This window comes from Meles meles, chromosome 3 (genome assembly GCF_922984935.1).
Source record: "Meles meles chromosome 3, mMelMel3.1 paternal haplotype, whole genome shotgun sequence".
Lineage (NCBI taxonomy): Eukaryota > Metazoa > Chordata > Mammalia > Carnivora > Mustelidae > Meles > Meles meles.
Window position 1 is genome coordinate 98,671,057 of NC_060068.1, and position 13,889 is coordinate 98,684,945.

Genomic DNA, 13,889 nt, shown 5'->3' on the forward strand with positions numbered 1-13,889 from the left:
AATTCAAATTTAATTGAACATCTTGTGTTTTAGTCTATAGCCCTATCCCTGGTTTACTTCTGCCGAGGATTAAGACACTCCATATCCTGCACCTCTGATAAATCAAACTGAGCTACAATAAAGGTGAATAAGGTGGGTCAGATCTTCATCCAGGAGTCAGTGGGAAACCTACAGACTAACGGGAAAAACAAAGCAGACACGAAGGATCCGTGAGCAAGCAGGCTACTGAGTGCAAGCTTCGTTTGACCCAGGCTTTTTGCCAGTCTGTGACCCAGAGCACATACCAGTACAACATAATGTAATAGTTAAAAGTGCAAACTTTGAAATCACACAGCCTTGAGTTTGATTTCTCCCTATGTCTCATACATGATTTGCAAGCCTGGACAAATCACTTAATTTCTCCAAGCTTGAATTCCTTACATAAATTAGGATAATAACAGCAGCCTCCCACCAGCTTCACTGATACATTATATCTAGTGTGATACCTGGACAGAGTTATCCACATTAGCCTATTACTATTATTAGCCCTAATGCTGCTTACATTGCTAACTGTCACCCCATCCTCTGAGACAATCCAAGGTAGAACAGGATAGGACAAGATAAGAGAGAAGAGCATAAGACAGAACAGAACAGGATAGGGCAGGGTAGAATAATAGGATAGGGTAGGGTAGAATGGAATAGAATGGAACAGAATGATTAGTCTACCACTTATTTTTTACTTAGCATGCTCAAGGCATTGTGCTAACTGTATGTATTTATTTTCTGTATGTATTTATTTATTTTATAAGTATTGTTTCCAATACTTGTAACAACCCTGAGAGATACCATTATTCCTATTTTGTAGATATTGGATCCAAAGCATAACGAGATTAGGAAATATTTCTAAGGTGACAAGGTCAAACAACTTGTAAGTGGCAAATCTGAAACTAAACCCACGTCTGTCTGATCCCAAAGCCCATGCTTAACCAGTAACACATACATCAAAATCCTTCTGAGATTTCCAACCCAGACTGCAATTCTTTCCTGTATCAAGAACTCTGATGACTGTCATTTATGCATGCAAATGTCCATAGGAATTAAGAGTCCCATATTACTTTCATTCTCATATATTCTTACCACACTAGAATGATATTCCAAGAGAAGGTCCCTATCTTCCTCTTCTCAGCTTGGATAAAACCATCTTTCATAATCTCAGTTTCTCCTCTACCTAAAGGCAAATTCATTTGCTTATGCCAATGGGGGATAAGTCACATCTTCTAAACTGCTGTTAATATGGCACACATAAAGGCTCCTTATTTACAACAGCCAAGACACAGAAACAACCTAACTGGCCATCAGTGGATGAATGAATAAAGAGATTGTTTTACACACACACACACACACCCACACACACACACACACACACACACAGTGGAATATTATTAAGCCATAAAAAAGAACAAGGAAACCCTACCATTTGTAAAAACATGGATGGACCTTGAAGGCATTATGCTAAGTCAAATAAGTCAGAAAGATAAATATTGTAAGATCTCACTTACATGTGGAATTAAAAAAAAAGAACAATAAAAAACCAAACTCATAGAAAATGAGATCAGACTTAACAGTTACCAGAGGCAGAGGGTGAGGAGAGGGGAAATTGGAGGAAGGTGGTCAAAAGGTACAAACTCCTATTTATGAGCTACTAGAGTACAGGACTCTAACCACCCTTTATATGATTTATAGGAAAGTTGTTAAGAGAAAAAATCCCAAGAATACCACAAGGAGAAAATGTTTTTCCTTTTTCCTTTCTTTATATTGTATCTATTTGATAAGATGGATGTCAACTAAACCTATTACAGTAATCATTTCACAATATATGTAAATCAAAACATCATGCTTTATGCCTTGAACTGATATAGTGATGTATGTCAAGTATCTCTCAATAAAACTGGGAAAACAAATAAATATTCTTTACAGCTTATCAGTTATTCTATCTGTTATCTCTTATATCCTTAAATACTACAGACAAATAGGCAGGAAATTATAATATAGTCCAGTTTTACAGATGAGGAACCCAAGAGTGTGCATCAGTCATTTGCCAGCATCACAGGTATTAACTGATAGAACTATCACACAAATCCAGACCTCTTTTCTCAAAATTATTCATTTATTTAGTATGTGTTTTTTCCGTAACATGCACTATTTTGGAAACCAGAGCTATCTCAGCAAACAACAAAGACCAGAATCCTTCCATCCTGGATTTTAACATCTCTGGAAGAAAGATGTTAAATAATGAAACAAAAAATAGTATTTAAATGCTAAGAAGGAAGACTACAGAGTATACAAAAGATTATAATAAAGGGATCTGAGTTACATTAGAGAGTCACAGTTGTCCTCCGAAAAGAGGCATTTTTAACTGAAGTCTGAAGCTAAAAGGAATAAACCAACAGAAAAGAACAGATAAAAATACAGTAAACAGGGGTGCCTGGGTGGCTCAGTGGGTTAAGCCTCTGCCTTCGGCTCAGGTCATGATCTCAGGGTCCTGGGATCAAGCCCCCATCAGGCTCTCTGCTCAGCGGGGAGCCTGCTTCCTCCTCTCTCTCTGCCTGCCTCTCTGCCTGCTTGTGATCTCTCTCCCTTAGTGGTTTAAGCCGCTGCCTTCGGCTCAGGTCATGATCTCAGGGTCCTGGGATCGAGTCCCACATCGGGCTCTCTGCTCGGCAGGGAGCCTGCTTCCCTCTCACTCTCTCTGCCTGCCTCTCTGCCTACTTATGATCTCTCTCTGTCAAATAAATAAAATCCTTAAAAAAAAAAAAAAAAAAAAAATACAGTAAACACAGAAAACTGAGCATTAGGGCTAGAGAGTATTTAATCGGGGTCATACAATGAGTCAGTGGTACCGACAGGAATAGAATCCAGCTATCCTGACCCCTCAATGTAGTGTTACTTCCTTGATACCAGACCAATGAAAGCAGATCCAGGAATTTGTCTGCATGCCCCATTTAGCTGGTAACCTTGAGAAGCCAAGGGGTCTCTCTCCTAGGCTGCAATATTAGAGTCTTTGCTTGCCTGAACAGCATTCTTACGGTGAATTAGAGCCCCCTGAAGGCTCAAAGCTCATGCAAAGTAGAAGGTACTGTTAGCCTTTCCCATGCAAATATAGGCACATATCAGGGATCACAGCATGGCTACAAGAGGAAGCTTGACTGTTATTTTCCCACTAAGATCAACGGACAAGCACAACGCTCTCCCAAGCAGTGACCCTGATGGCATCAATCTAATTCATTGAAAGCTTCCTACTATGGACAACTGTCTCCAGATTACAACCCTTTGTATAGGAATAACAGGATCAGGGTCTTCTTAAGAAGATAGGTTGGTGTGGGGGCACCTGGGTAACTTAGTTGGTTAAGTGTCTGATTCTTGATTTTGGCTCAGGTCATGATCTCAGGCTTCTGAGACTGAGCCCCATGCCAGGCTCTGTGCTGGACATGGAGACTGCTTAAGATTCTCTTTTTCCCTCTGCCCCTCCCAACCTTTTCCCAACTTTCTCTTAAAAGAAGAAAGAGAAGGAGAAGGAGGAGGAGGAGCAGGAGGAGACAAAGAAGACGAAGGAGATGAAGAAGAGGAAGAAGATGATGAAGATGACGAAGAAGGAATAGGAAGAGGAGGGAGAGGGGAGTGGGAGGGGAAGAGGAAGAGGAGAAGGAAGAGAAGAAGAAGAAAATAGGTTGGAGTTGGAAAGAAGACCTGGAAGGGTCCAAGCAGAGCTGCTTGATGATTTTCAAGTGTGCTTGGTATCTAGAAGTACTAACCTTGAGTTAGAGAGCCATGTCCTGGCTACGTGACACCAGACAAGTCTCCTGTTTCCATACCTCAATTAATACAATTGGGCCCTCCTATACTCACAGTGTATATGTTTGGTCAATCTATAAGTTTAGGAACTAAAGCCTTATCCCAATTAACTAAATTTGTAGCATTTATAAGGATGACCAATATCATATAGACCTGAACTAAAATTTATCCCCTTAAGTGTTTGTATTCAAGAGGAAATATATTTTACCCCTGAGATACATAGCAGCATCTCAACCCCCATATTCCTTTTTACCGACTACAAAAATTTATTTTTCTTTTCTTTTTTTTTAATGTTTGCTACATGCCTTGAGTAACATGTATTCAACTCTGAAAAAGAGATGTCTTGTCCTTAAGGAACCTACAGCGTGTTGGTGGAGACATTTAAACACACACCTATCAGGCACATAGCGGAGCCTCTACCTCTCCCAGGAAGAACCAGGACAAGCTTCCCAAGAACGGAAGTCAAAGCTGAGAACAGTTAGGAGAGCCATACTAAGCTCCTTGAAGATTCAGTAGTAAACAAAACACTCTGCCCTTAACAGATCCATGAGCTAAAGGAGAAAAGAGCTCTTCAAGAACTTTGTTCTCAAACAATATGGCAGGGTTCCAGAAGGCAGACCAGAGGGCAATTGTTTGGAGTGGGGTGGAATCATCATTATGAAGGTTTCACAGGGAAAGGGGCATTCAAACCTGAAACTGAGGAATAAGAGGAATGTTCTAAGGGGAGATGATGGGGAGGATATCCTGGGAAAAATATTAGCATGAGCTAAGGGCATGAGGGTGTGACTGGGCATGCCCATGTGGGGACAAGTAATGAGTTCAGAGCATGGAAAAACAAGCAGAGTACGCAGAGAGGGGAGGAGGCACACCTCACCAATCTGATTTATCACCTGCTCCTTGGCCCTGCATGGTAATTCTGCCTCATATCCAACAAATTATCAATGTGAGCATTGGAACTATCTGTAAAAGAGTTACTTCAGTGCTGTTTATAAAATACACATTAGAAACACTGACAGGGTTTTTCTTTCCCTATATGAAAAACTTTTGGTTTAAAAGATAGGGCAGGCTTCATTAGTAGAAATCCAAGCAAAAACTGTGCAGATATCTTGTGCAACAACCTAAATTCCATTGCAGGTGATGTCACCTATAAATGCCTTATAAATGGGGCAAGTCTCTGGGTGCATCCAAACAGGCGATCTGCACCGATGCCCAGCACTGTGGGCATGGCTGTCTCCATGCTGAGGCTGACAATTGTCCTGGGACTACTCGCCTTCATCCTGACTTGCCAGGCCGGTAAGTGCTCCTCAATGCAGCTCATGCAATGTGTGGTAGTTAGCCAGGAGTGGAGGGAGGTGGTGGCGCTGATCCAGAGCATAAAGGGGAAAGAGAGGAAGGGAGCTTTGGGCAGTGCAGAAAGAGCACTGGACCAAGGGCCAAGAGGCAGATCCAGCAAAAATAAAGGATTTTTAGTCTAATGTGCTTCAGTTGCACCCTCTATCCTCAGTGAATATATGAAGTTTGGGATGATCTTTTTTTTATATATTGATGCAATACAGTGACACTATTATATTACAGATTTCTTGACGGGGGGGACTTTTTTTAAATTTCTAACTAATAATATTCAAAGGTAAAGGATATATACCCTGGAATAAGACTCCTAGGCCTGGCTGTCCACTAATCAGGAATGTGACTTCAGGCATGTTACTTCACCTCTCTGGGTCTCACATGTTAAAGGGAATATCAATAGCTAACTTTCTCATAAAGTTAACACAAAAATGGAATAAACTGAATAAGAGACAAAAGTCTGGTCCTTAATAAGCACCAATAAATATTAACTGTTATTGTTACCACATATTATCTCACTTGATTCTTAAATAATCCTTTTAAGTAAACATTCAAACTTTTATCCATTTCCCTCTCAGCAGGTTAACAAACAAAGCTTGCAGAAGGAAAGTCACTTGGGCAAAGACACAGGTAGAAGAGGCATACCTGGGACTGAGACCCCAGGTCCCTTGAGTCTGTCCATTATGATTAAGCACCTACTTCTTTCGTGTCTGTCCCAAGCAAATAGGGGACCACAAGGCACCTTTAAGAGTCTCCCTAATTAATTTAATTTTGGCCTGCAGAAGATGGAGAGCTCTTAACTTGTCTTTATTCAGAAGGATAGGCAGAAAACACAGCCAGCGGAAATAATTTAGTACCGGAGCCTTTTGAAATGTTCTAACTGTAACTTGGCAGAACTCAACACCATCAGCCACCCCACTATCCACCAGCAGAACATATAGGCAGATATCCTAACAGAACTGCCAAAGAGATGGCCTCAGACACTACTGTGTCCATCAACTCCTCGAGTCACCACCACAGTAAAGTGAAAGATGAGATTTATATCCTAAGGACCAGACTTCTCTGTCTCTCATGAACTCTGAAACTGGTTAAATCAGTTCACTGCTTTGAATCTCAAGTTTCTTCATCTATAAAATGCGATACCAATCAGCTTCACCAGGTCAAATGAATATGCCTTTGTAATCACTTTGTAAACTATAAACACTACACAAATATCAGTAGTAATGTATTTTTTCTGAACTTATGATAACATTAACTGAAAAACTCAACCAAGTACTTAATGTAAATAAAGGCTAGTGCACAGTATATTTGAAAAGAAAAAATATGCAACTATTGGCTTTGATAATTTGTTTCTAGTATGTCAGACTTCTTAATTTTTATTATTTATATTTCTTTTTCTGTTTTTCAACATTTTCAAATGCCTTAATATTTTAATCACATTTTTAAATTTTCACAATCTCTTAAAGCATTAGAGAAAAAAGCTACTATAAATTGTTTTGCTACTATTACTATGAATATATTATATGTGTGTGTGTGTGTGTGTGTGTATATATATATATCTTCATTATTATGGATATATATCCAGAGTAATGCAGCAAGCATTTATTGTGGGTTTACCTTGACCTGGTACTGTGATAAGTGGTATACACACACACACACACACACACACACACACACACACTTTCAGATGTTTCAGATGAACACACATGTGTTTGCGTATGATATGGATATATAGATATGGGTATATACAGATATATGCATTTATATTGAAACACATATATGATATAGATGAAATATATACAAAATATCTCTCAATCCTGACAATAATACAATGAAGTAACTGAGATAGAGTGGTTAAGCATTGTGTGCAAGGTTATGTGGTGGATTTTTTGCTAAAGACAGGAACCAAACTCAGGTACATAGGATTCCAAAACATATGGTCCTCCATATTCTAAAACCTCTTAATATAGCTTCAGTCCAAGGGCTGGAGCCAAAGATCCAATCTTCACACATACTCCAAACAAGGGCTCTTTGTATAATGAAAAGATAACATTTAGTATCATATTAAAATTAAAGGTCAGTAAAATTAACATGCCAATGCAAGTATGCATAGAGCAACATAGGAAAAAGGAACCACTTTTCATGCAAGAAATTGCCGTTTTGTACCTGGTAAATGTCTTCAGGGGAAAACTGCTTGAAGATAGTATTATATCATGTAGATAATGCAATTTAGGCTCAAACCTTGGCTCAGCCAGATTCTAGAGGTGTGATTTTTAGGTGCGTCATTTAATTTCTCCGAACACATGTTTTCTCTCCTATAAAACCATAGTATCTTCACTGAACTAAATAAAGATAACAGTAAATAAATAAACAGTATTCCAGTACCTGCTCAACAAGCACATCACAAATTTCCATTCTCCTTCCTTCTTCCCTTGATGAAAACACAGCAATTCTGGTCACTGTGGTGGCAGTCCTGCACTCCACGAAAGGATCATGTCTATATATGTTTGTTCATACCCTAACTCTTAGCATATGCTATGTACATAATGGTAGGCTCAAAAAACACTTGCTGAATGCAAACACTAATAGCTAAAGGAACAAATACTTGGTGATTAGTACACTGATTTTGGTTAAGGTCCTAGACTGGTGCTCCTACCAAATCTTATGTTGTGGCATAGTAAATCACAAATGCTTGCAGAATTGAAAGCCACATTTTTTGACTAAGAGTTTCTATTTTAGGATATAATATCAAATGAGGTACAAGCAACAGAATTACTCCTTGTCATCATCCTTATTATACTACTTTCAATCTTATGACACACTTGTGGTTAGAGTGTAACTTTTTCTGTCAAAGGCCACTACAGCTCATTTTTGTTGCTGTTGATATTTGTATTTTATAAGTAATCTATGTTTGTTGTAGAAAAATTTAGAGAATATAAAGAAATAAAGGTATTTCTATGGGGGTGGGGGGGTGGGAACAAGGCTAAGCAGTTCAGCAGAGAGTGCTTTTGGATCCAGATTTTAATGCCAGGAGGACATGGGACTGAACTCTATTTTGGCCACTCACTAACTCTGTGCTTTGAATTAGCTCCTAAAGTTCTCTCAACTTTACCTTCTTGACCTTTAGCTTGAGATAATAGTTTTGCCTACTTCATAGTGCTGCTGTGAGAATAAAATATGTGACAATGCATGTGGATCATCTGTCATAGGTCTATCCTTAACAAAGGCTACCCATTATGATGTCATCATTATTATCATTACCATAGGCCAGGGATTGCATGGAGAAAATAACATTAAAATGGGCATTCTGGGGGTACCTGGCTGGCCCAGGCCATTAAATGTCTGATTCTTAATTTTTGGCTCAAGTCATGATCTCAGGCTCATGGAATCTGGCTTTTCACTCAGTGCAGAGTCTGCTAAAGACTCTCTCTCCTCCTGCCCCCTCCCTCCACGCACTTGCACACCCTGTCTCTCTCTAAAATCAATAAATAAATCTTTTTTTTAAAAGGGGGAGGGCATTCTATATTTCAATCCTGGTACTGGCATTTACTAGCTGCTTTACTCTGGACAAGTTACTTAACTTCTGTGAGCTTCAATTTTCTCTATCCAGAAAGGAAATCCATGTCTACCTAAGTATTGATATATATTGTTTTTAGGAATAAGTGAGATGATGCATGTGAAGGCTTTGTCTAGGAAGGCATTAAATGTTCTATAAATATAACTGTTCTAGGCTGTATAATTAGTGAGAGGAGATACAAAGTGGTCTAGGGGCTCCCTTCAAAGAAAAGAGTCTTCCCTTTCTTATTGCTGAGAATCACCTGAGATTCTGTTCTATTTTTCAGATGACAAACCAGATGACAAGCCAGATGGCTCGGACAAAAACCCAGAGCCAGAATTCCCCAAATTCCTAAACCTCTTGGGCACAGAGATCATTGAGAATGCAGTGGAGTTCATCCTCCGCTCCATGACCAGGAGCACGTAAGCCCTGAGACAAATCTTGTTTTTGTCCAGTTTGCTGTTGGTAATAACCACATTGTATTAAAATGAATGAGAAACAAAACTGTGCATGACAATATATTATTTGAGTTGAAAAGTATTGTCCTACCTTAAGCTATATTTGCATCTGACTGAATTTTCCTAAACTCTTTTGGAGTGTGCACATTGCCAACAAGTGGTTCCATAAAGTATTTTTTTATCTCAGGACCAAGGAGAAAGGAGGAAGAGCACCAGACCAGGGAACAGAAGGCCAGGTTCTGGTCTTCCCACATGTGCTACTTGACTGGGTGACCTTGAACAAGGCTCTCCTTCTCTGAATGCCTCAAGTTTCCTCCTCTGGAAAGTTAAAAGAATAAAGGACCCACCCAATACAGGCATTGTAATTCTTTGGTGAAGGTGGTGGGTGGCGATATGGTCACTAATGAGAGGTGTGATGAGTCCTGCCTTTATTTCCTAGTTTGAGAAACTCAAGAGGGTTAGCGAAGAGAGTAGCGATATTTCTTCAGAGACAATCTAGAAAACCTCTCATATGAGTGTTGGTCATGAGGAACTGCCATGGTGGCTGAGCATATACCCAGAATCTTCCCAGAGTTCTTTACATGCTTCCAAGCTACCGTATCCAACACATAACACATCTTACTCCAATCTACCTAGCTCAGATTTTCAATTTTACTTCACCCTGTTCTCACTCAACCCACAGTAATTCCTACTTTCAGCTCTCCAGGATCCAATTTGTTCTGAATTTCCAGGTGCTTTCAATCCCACTTCACTGAGCCCCTGTCTCTAATTCTCTCCTTCACAGATGCCAAAGCCCAGTTTGACAAAGTGTGGTCTCGAATCCCTGGAGAATTTATACAAAATGAAGTTTCCTTCATCCTATCTTGCGTCTTCCTAGGACAAAGCTAAGGGTGTTCTGATATCCCAACAATTTTGATAGCCCTTGATTAGATGCTCTACACTACATGGCCTTTACTTAAAGGTCCACATATCCTTTAACTTTTTATTCATTTTGTGTAAATGTGCATCTTAGCATTGGGGGGGGGGATGTTTCTGACTTTTTTTTTATTCTCAATGAGGTCTATGACCAGTAACAGATTAAGAAACACTTCTACAGAGAAGTAATCAGGGGCCATGTTGTAATCTCTGATTTGCTTAAATCAATATATTATCACGTGATGGGCAGGATTCTGCATACCATCCACATGCACAAATTATTGAAACTCACATATGTTTATTTTTGTATTGTTATTTTTCCTATTGTGGTTGGCTTTTGCAACTGTTGAGTTTCGTGATTGTTAATGTAAACAAGGAGGAAACTGACAAGGAAGCAAGAGTACACCCATTATGTACAAAGTACACATTACACTCCAGTTGAATTCATACTGTTACAAAGCACGACAATGCAAGGAGTTGAAGCAATAATATTTCTTTTTATTCCTTCCTTGGGGAATTCTCCAGACATAAAATAGCCCCTTTCCCACCCCCCTCTGTTAACCCTGAAAACTCATTATCTGAAATACAAGACAACTGCTGTCAGCTCTGGGTTCAGGAATGGCACCTTGACTTCAACCATTTCCACTTTTCCTCATTTTTTTCCCCCAAGTAAACGATGTTCTTTCTGTTTCTGGAACTTAAAACCATCAAAGGCTCTCTTGCTTTCATTTCCTAAAATGCTCCTTCCTTCCTTCGTGGCTAGTGCTTTATCTTGCAGCTCATTTAAAAGTCACCTCCTCAGAAAACAGTTCTATAACCACTCTTACTCACACTACCTTCTTTCATTCCCTCGTTCTTCTCTCTTACTTTACCTTGTCATAGTCTCATTATAATATTTTATTTATTTGTAGTCACGTAGCTATATGAAAGTAGAGACCAGATCTATCTAGCTCATCGCTCTAACACGTACCTTATAGACTGAATGAGACACACAGCAAATAATTGTTGATTAAAGAAAGATATCTTAAAGATCAGATCTAAAACCCATTACTGCAATATGACTGAGAAATCTTGAGGGATATTTGTTGCAAGACAAGCAGTCCTTGCTCAAGGGAAAAAAATCTAGCTGTCCTTTCTCTGTCCAAGGGAAGACCATAAATATAATGGGGGTGGGGAATGGGAGAAGACCATCAAGAAGTGTTTCTAAGTACATTAGTATATACCAAAGTTGGGGCAGAAATTGTGAAGGAAAAATCTAAAATGTAAAACCTTCTCAAAGATTTGCAGTCCTTATGGTAAGACGACATACCAAATGCCATGATGACTAATATGCTAAGATAAATGTCAGTAAAACAACACAGGTGGTTTCTGGAGAATGGAGCTGTGACTGATACCAGGATGCTTAGTGGAGTATTTATAGCAAGGGTGAGATGCAATCTGGGCCTTAAAAGATGAAATGAGCTTTGATTGGAGAGAATGACAGGAATGAGGGAACTTCATAAAGATGAGAATTTTCTTTATTTACTCCAATATATCTGATGCCTAAGTACTGTGTCAGGCACATAATAAATGCTAGATATGTACTTTCAGGACACTGAATAGAAGAGCTCACTTCCTCCATTCTGAATTACTTTAGAGCTGTGTGAACTGGATTCTGGTCACCATTGTTTGGAAAAATATACATATTCTTAATCCCTCTGACCCCTCAGGAAGGCTCCAATCCTTGTAAATTTCCCCTCACCTGCTGAATTTCCAGGACATGACATTTTCCTGGCTCTTTCCCTATGTCCAGCCATTCTTTCTTATTCTTTTTATTTGACTTATGATCCAGTGACTTCCAGAATCAGATGTCTATTGTGTTTTTTTTATTGAGCTTCAGACTGAAATGATTAATTGCTTGCTAGAGAATTTCACCTAGGTTTTCCACCAATACCTGAAATTTAACTAGTCTAAACCCAAACCCAACATTCCACAAACGTGTTCCTCCTCCCATGTTCCTTATTTCAGGAATCACATCCTCACCCACCCAGAATCCAAAAACCTCAGGGTCTTCTTGGATCTTTCCTGCTTGTTACCACCATCCTTGAATTGAAGAATATTCTACCTCTAATTTTTTTCCTGTATCATTGCTTTTCTTCAACTCCACTGCCTAGTTGGCCTAGTATAGTCCTTCGTTACTTCTTTCCTGAGCTCTTTTTATTAGATTTATGATTAGTTCACTGTTCCTGTCTGCCTCCCTTCAAACCATCCTCTTACTCTCAGAGTTATATAACAAAAACACAAGTTGGGTTGTGTTACTGCCATGCTTGAAACCTTTTTGTGAATTTCCATAGCCTACAAAATCAGAACAGATGCATTTGGCTGATGCTAAATGTTGTTTCCTGAAGCTTACGTATCTTTCAATCGCGTATCTCACTCCTAACATCAAACACCTGATGCCCCCAATAACGAATGATTTGTTTCGAACTGGTCATGTTTGTATAATGCTCAACATCTTTGCACATGGCTCTTCTCTCTGCCAGCAAGGCCTTGCTAGGTAGACTTGTCCACCTAGCAAGTTTAATCATTTTCTAAAGTCCAATTCAAAGATAAGCTCTGTGAAGACATCACAGACTCCTATGATTACAAAACGCAGGTATTCATACTCTGGATTTCATAATGCTTTGGAGTAACCGTCACATCAATTTTCTTTCCCCCTCATTGTTTTAAATTACTTGTTCACTACTTTAAATTACTTGTATCTGATTGTGTTTATTTTCTCCACTAGACTATAAACTTCTCGCAGGCCACATTTTTAATCATTTTACCTTTCCTGTAGCTACCGTGTACCCCCTTCCTTGAACAATATAGTGCTTCTAGTATTAACTCCTGACTCTAGAGTTCTCAGTTTTAGACTTTGCTATGTGATTTAGACAGACTGTTTAATCTCTTGGAGCTTTAAAAGTTTCTTCATACATAAAAAGAAAAAAATTATTCATTTATTATTTATTTAATTCAAACTTTTATTAATTTATATTATTTGCCAGGTACTGGGGATATATTACTAAAAAGAATATAGCAAACTATGTCTTATACAGTTTGTGTATGAATGGACACCTAATGAATAGATTTTTTCAGCAGATTCAAAAGAGATAATTGTGCATAAATAGATTGCAACTACAAATTGTTGTGGAAGTCTTAAATCTTATTTATTTATGAAATAGGAAAATCTGCAGAAGAAAATTGTGGCTCAAACAATTTAAGACATCCTAATGATCATTCTAACATTCTTATTCAATCTCAGTCATAATTCATTTTTTCTCTTTTTTTCTTTTCAAGAGGATTTATGGAATTTGATGATAAACAAGGAGAACATTCAGCAAAGTGACTTTCCCAGGTGATTTTAACTTATAATTTACAACTAAAATAATAGCATACTGAACAAAAAAGGGAGTCTAATTAATTTGGGCACCCCTCTGCCTACCTATAAGCAGAAAAGGTGTATTTTTTTGTTGTTGTTTCTACTGTAGTTTCTTAAACTTAATTTTAAATACATTTTTTAATTTTTTTATTTAAAAAAAATTTTTTTTTTATTTGACAGAGAGAGAGAGATCACAAGTAGACAGAGAGGCAGGCAGAGAGAGAGAGAGAGGGAAGCAGGCTCGCTGCTGAGCAGAGAGCCCGATGCGGGACTCGATCCCAGGACCCTGAGATCATGACCCGAGCCGAAGGCAGTGGCTCAACCCACTGAGCCACCCAGGCGCCCCATTTTTTTTAAATCATCGTAAAGTCCCTGACCTAATCAG

General features: G+C 38.8%; 1 protein-coding gene across 2 annotated transcripts; it reads left to right on the forward strand.

The window, feature by feature from the left end:
• The first annotated feature begins 5,039 nt into the window (after positions 1 to 5,039).
• C3H5orf46 (chromosome 3 C5orf46 homolog) lies at positions 5,040 to 13,471 on the forward strand. 2 transcript variants are annotated; one of them, XM_046000485.1, is made up of 3 exons: positions 5,040 to 5,124; positions 9,018 to 9,153; positions 13,423 to 13,471. In XM_046000485.1, exons 1-3 carry the CDS (start codon positions 5,055 to 5,057, stop codon positions 13,469 to 13,471), a joined length of 255 nt encoding a protein of 84 aa, XP_045856441.1. In that variant the 5' UTR covers positions 5,040 to 5,054. The 2 variants fall into 2 exon arrangements, with proteins under 2 accessions (XP_045856441.1, XP_045856440.1); XM_046000484.1 differs by lacking the exon at positions 13,423 to 13,471 and adding an exon at positions 9,377 to 9,502.
• The last annotated feature ends 418 nt before the right edge of the window (positions 13,472 to 13,889 follow it).

Excerpts from the sequence above, each read along its gene's own strand:
- C3H5orf46 (XM_046000484.1), top strand. The coding sequence starts at position 5,055 with ATGGCTGTCTCCATGCTGAGGCTGACAATTGTCCTGGGACTACTCGCC. Across the intron at positions 5,125-9,017 it reads CATCCTGACTTGCCAGGCCG|ATGACAAACCAGATGACAAG; the intron begins GTAAGTGCTCCT and ends TCTATTTTTCAG. Across the intron at positions 9,154-9,376 it reads CGCTCCATGACCAGGAGCAC|GACCAAGGAGAAAGGAGGAA; the intron begins GTAAGCCCTGAG and ends TTTTTATCTCAG.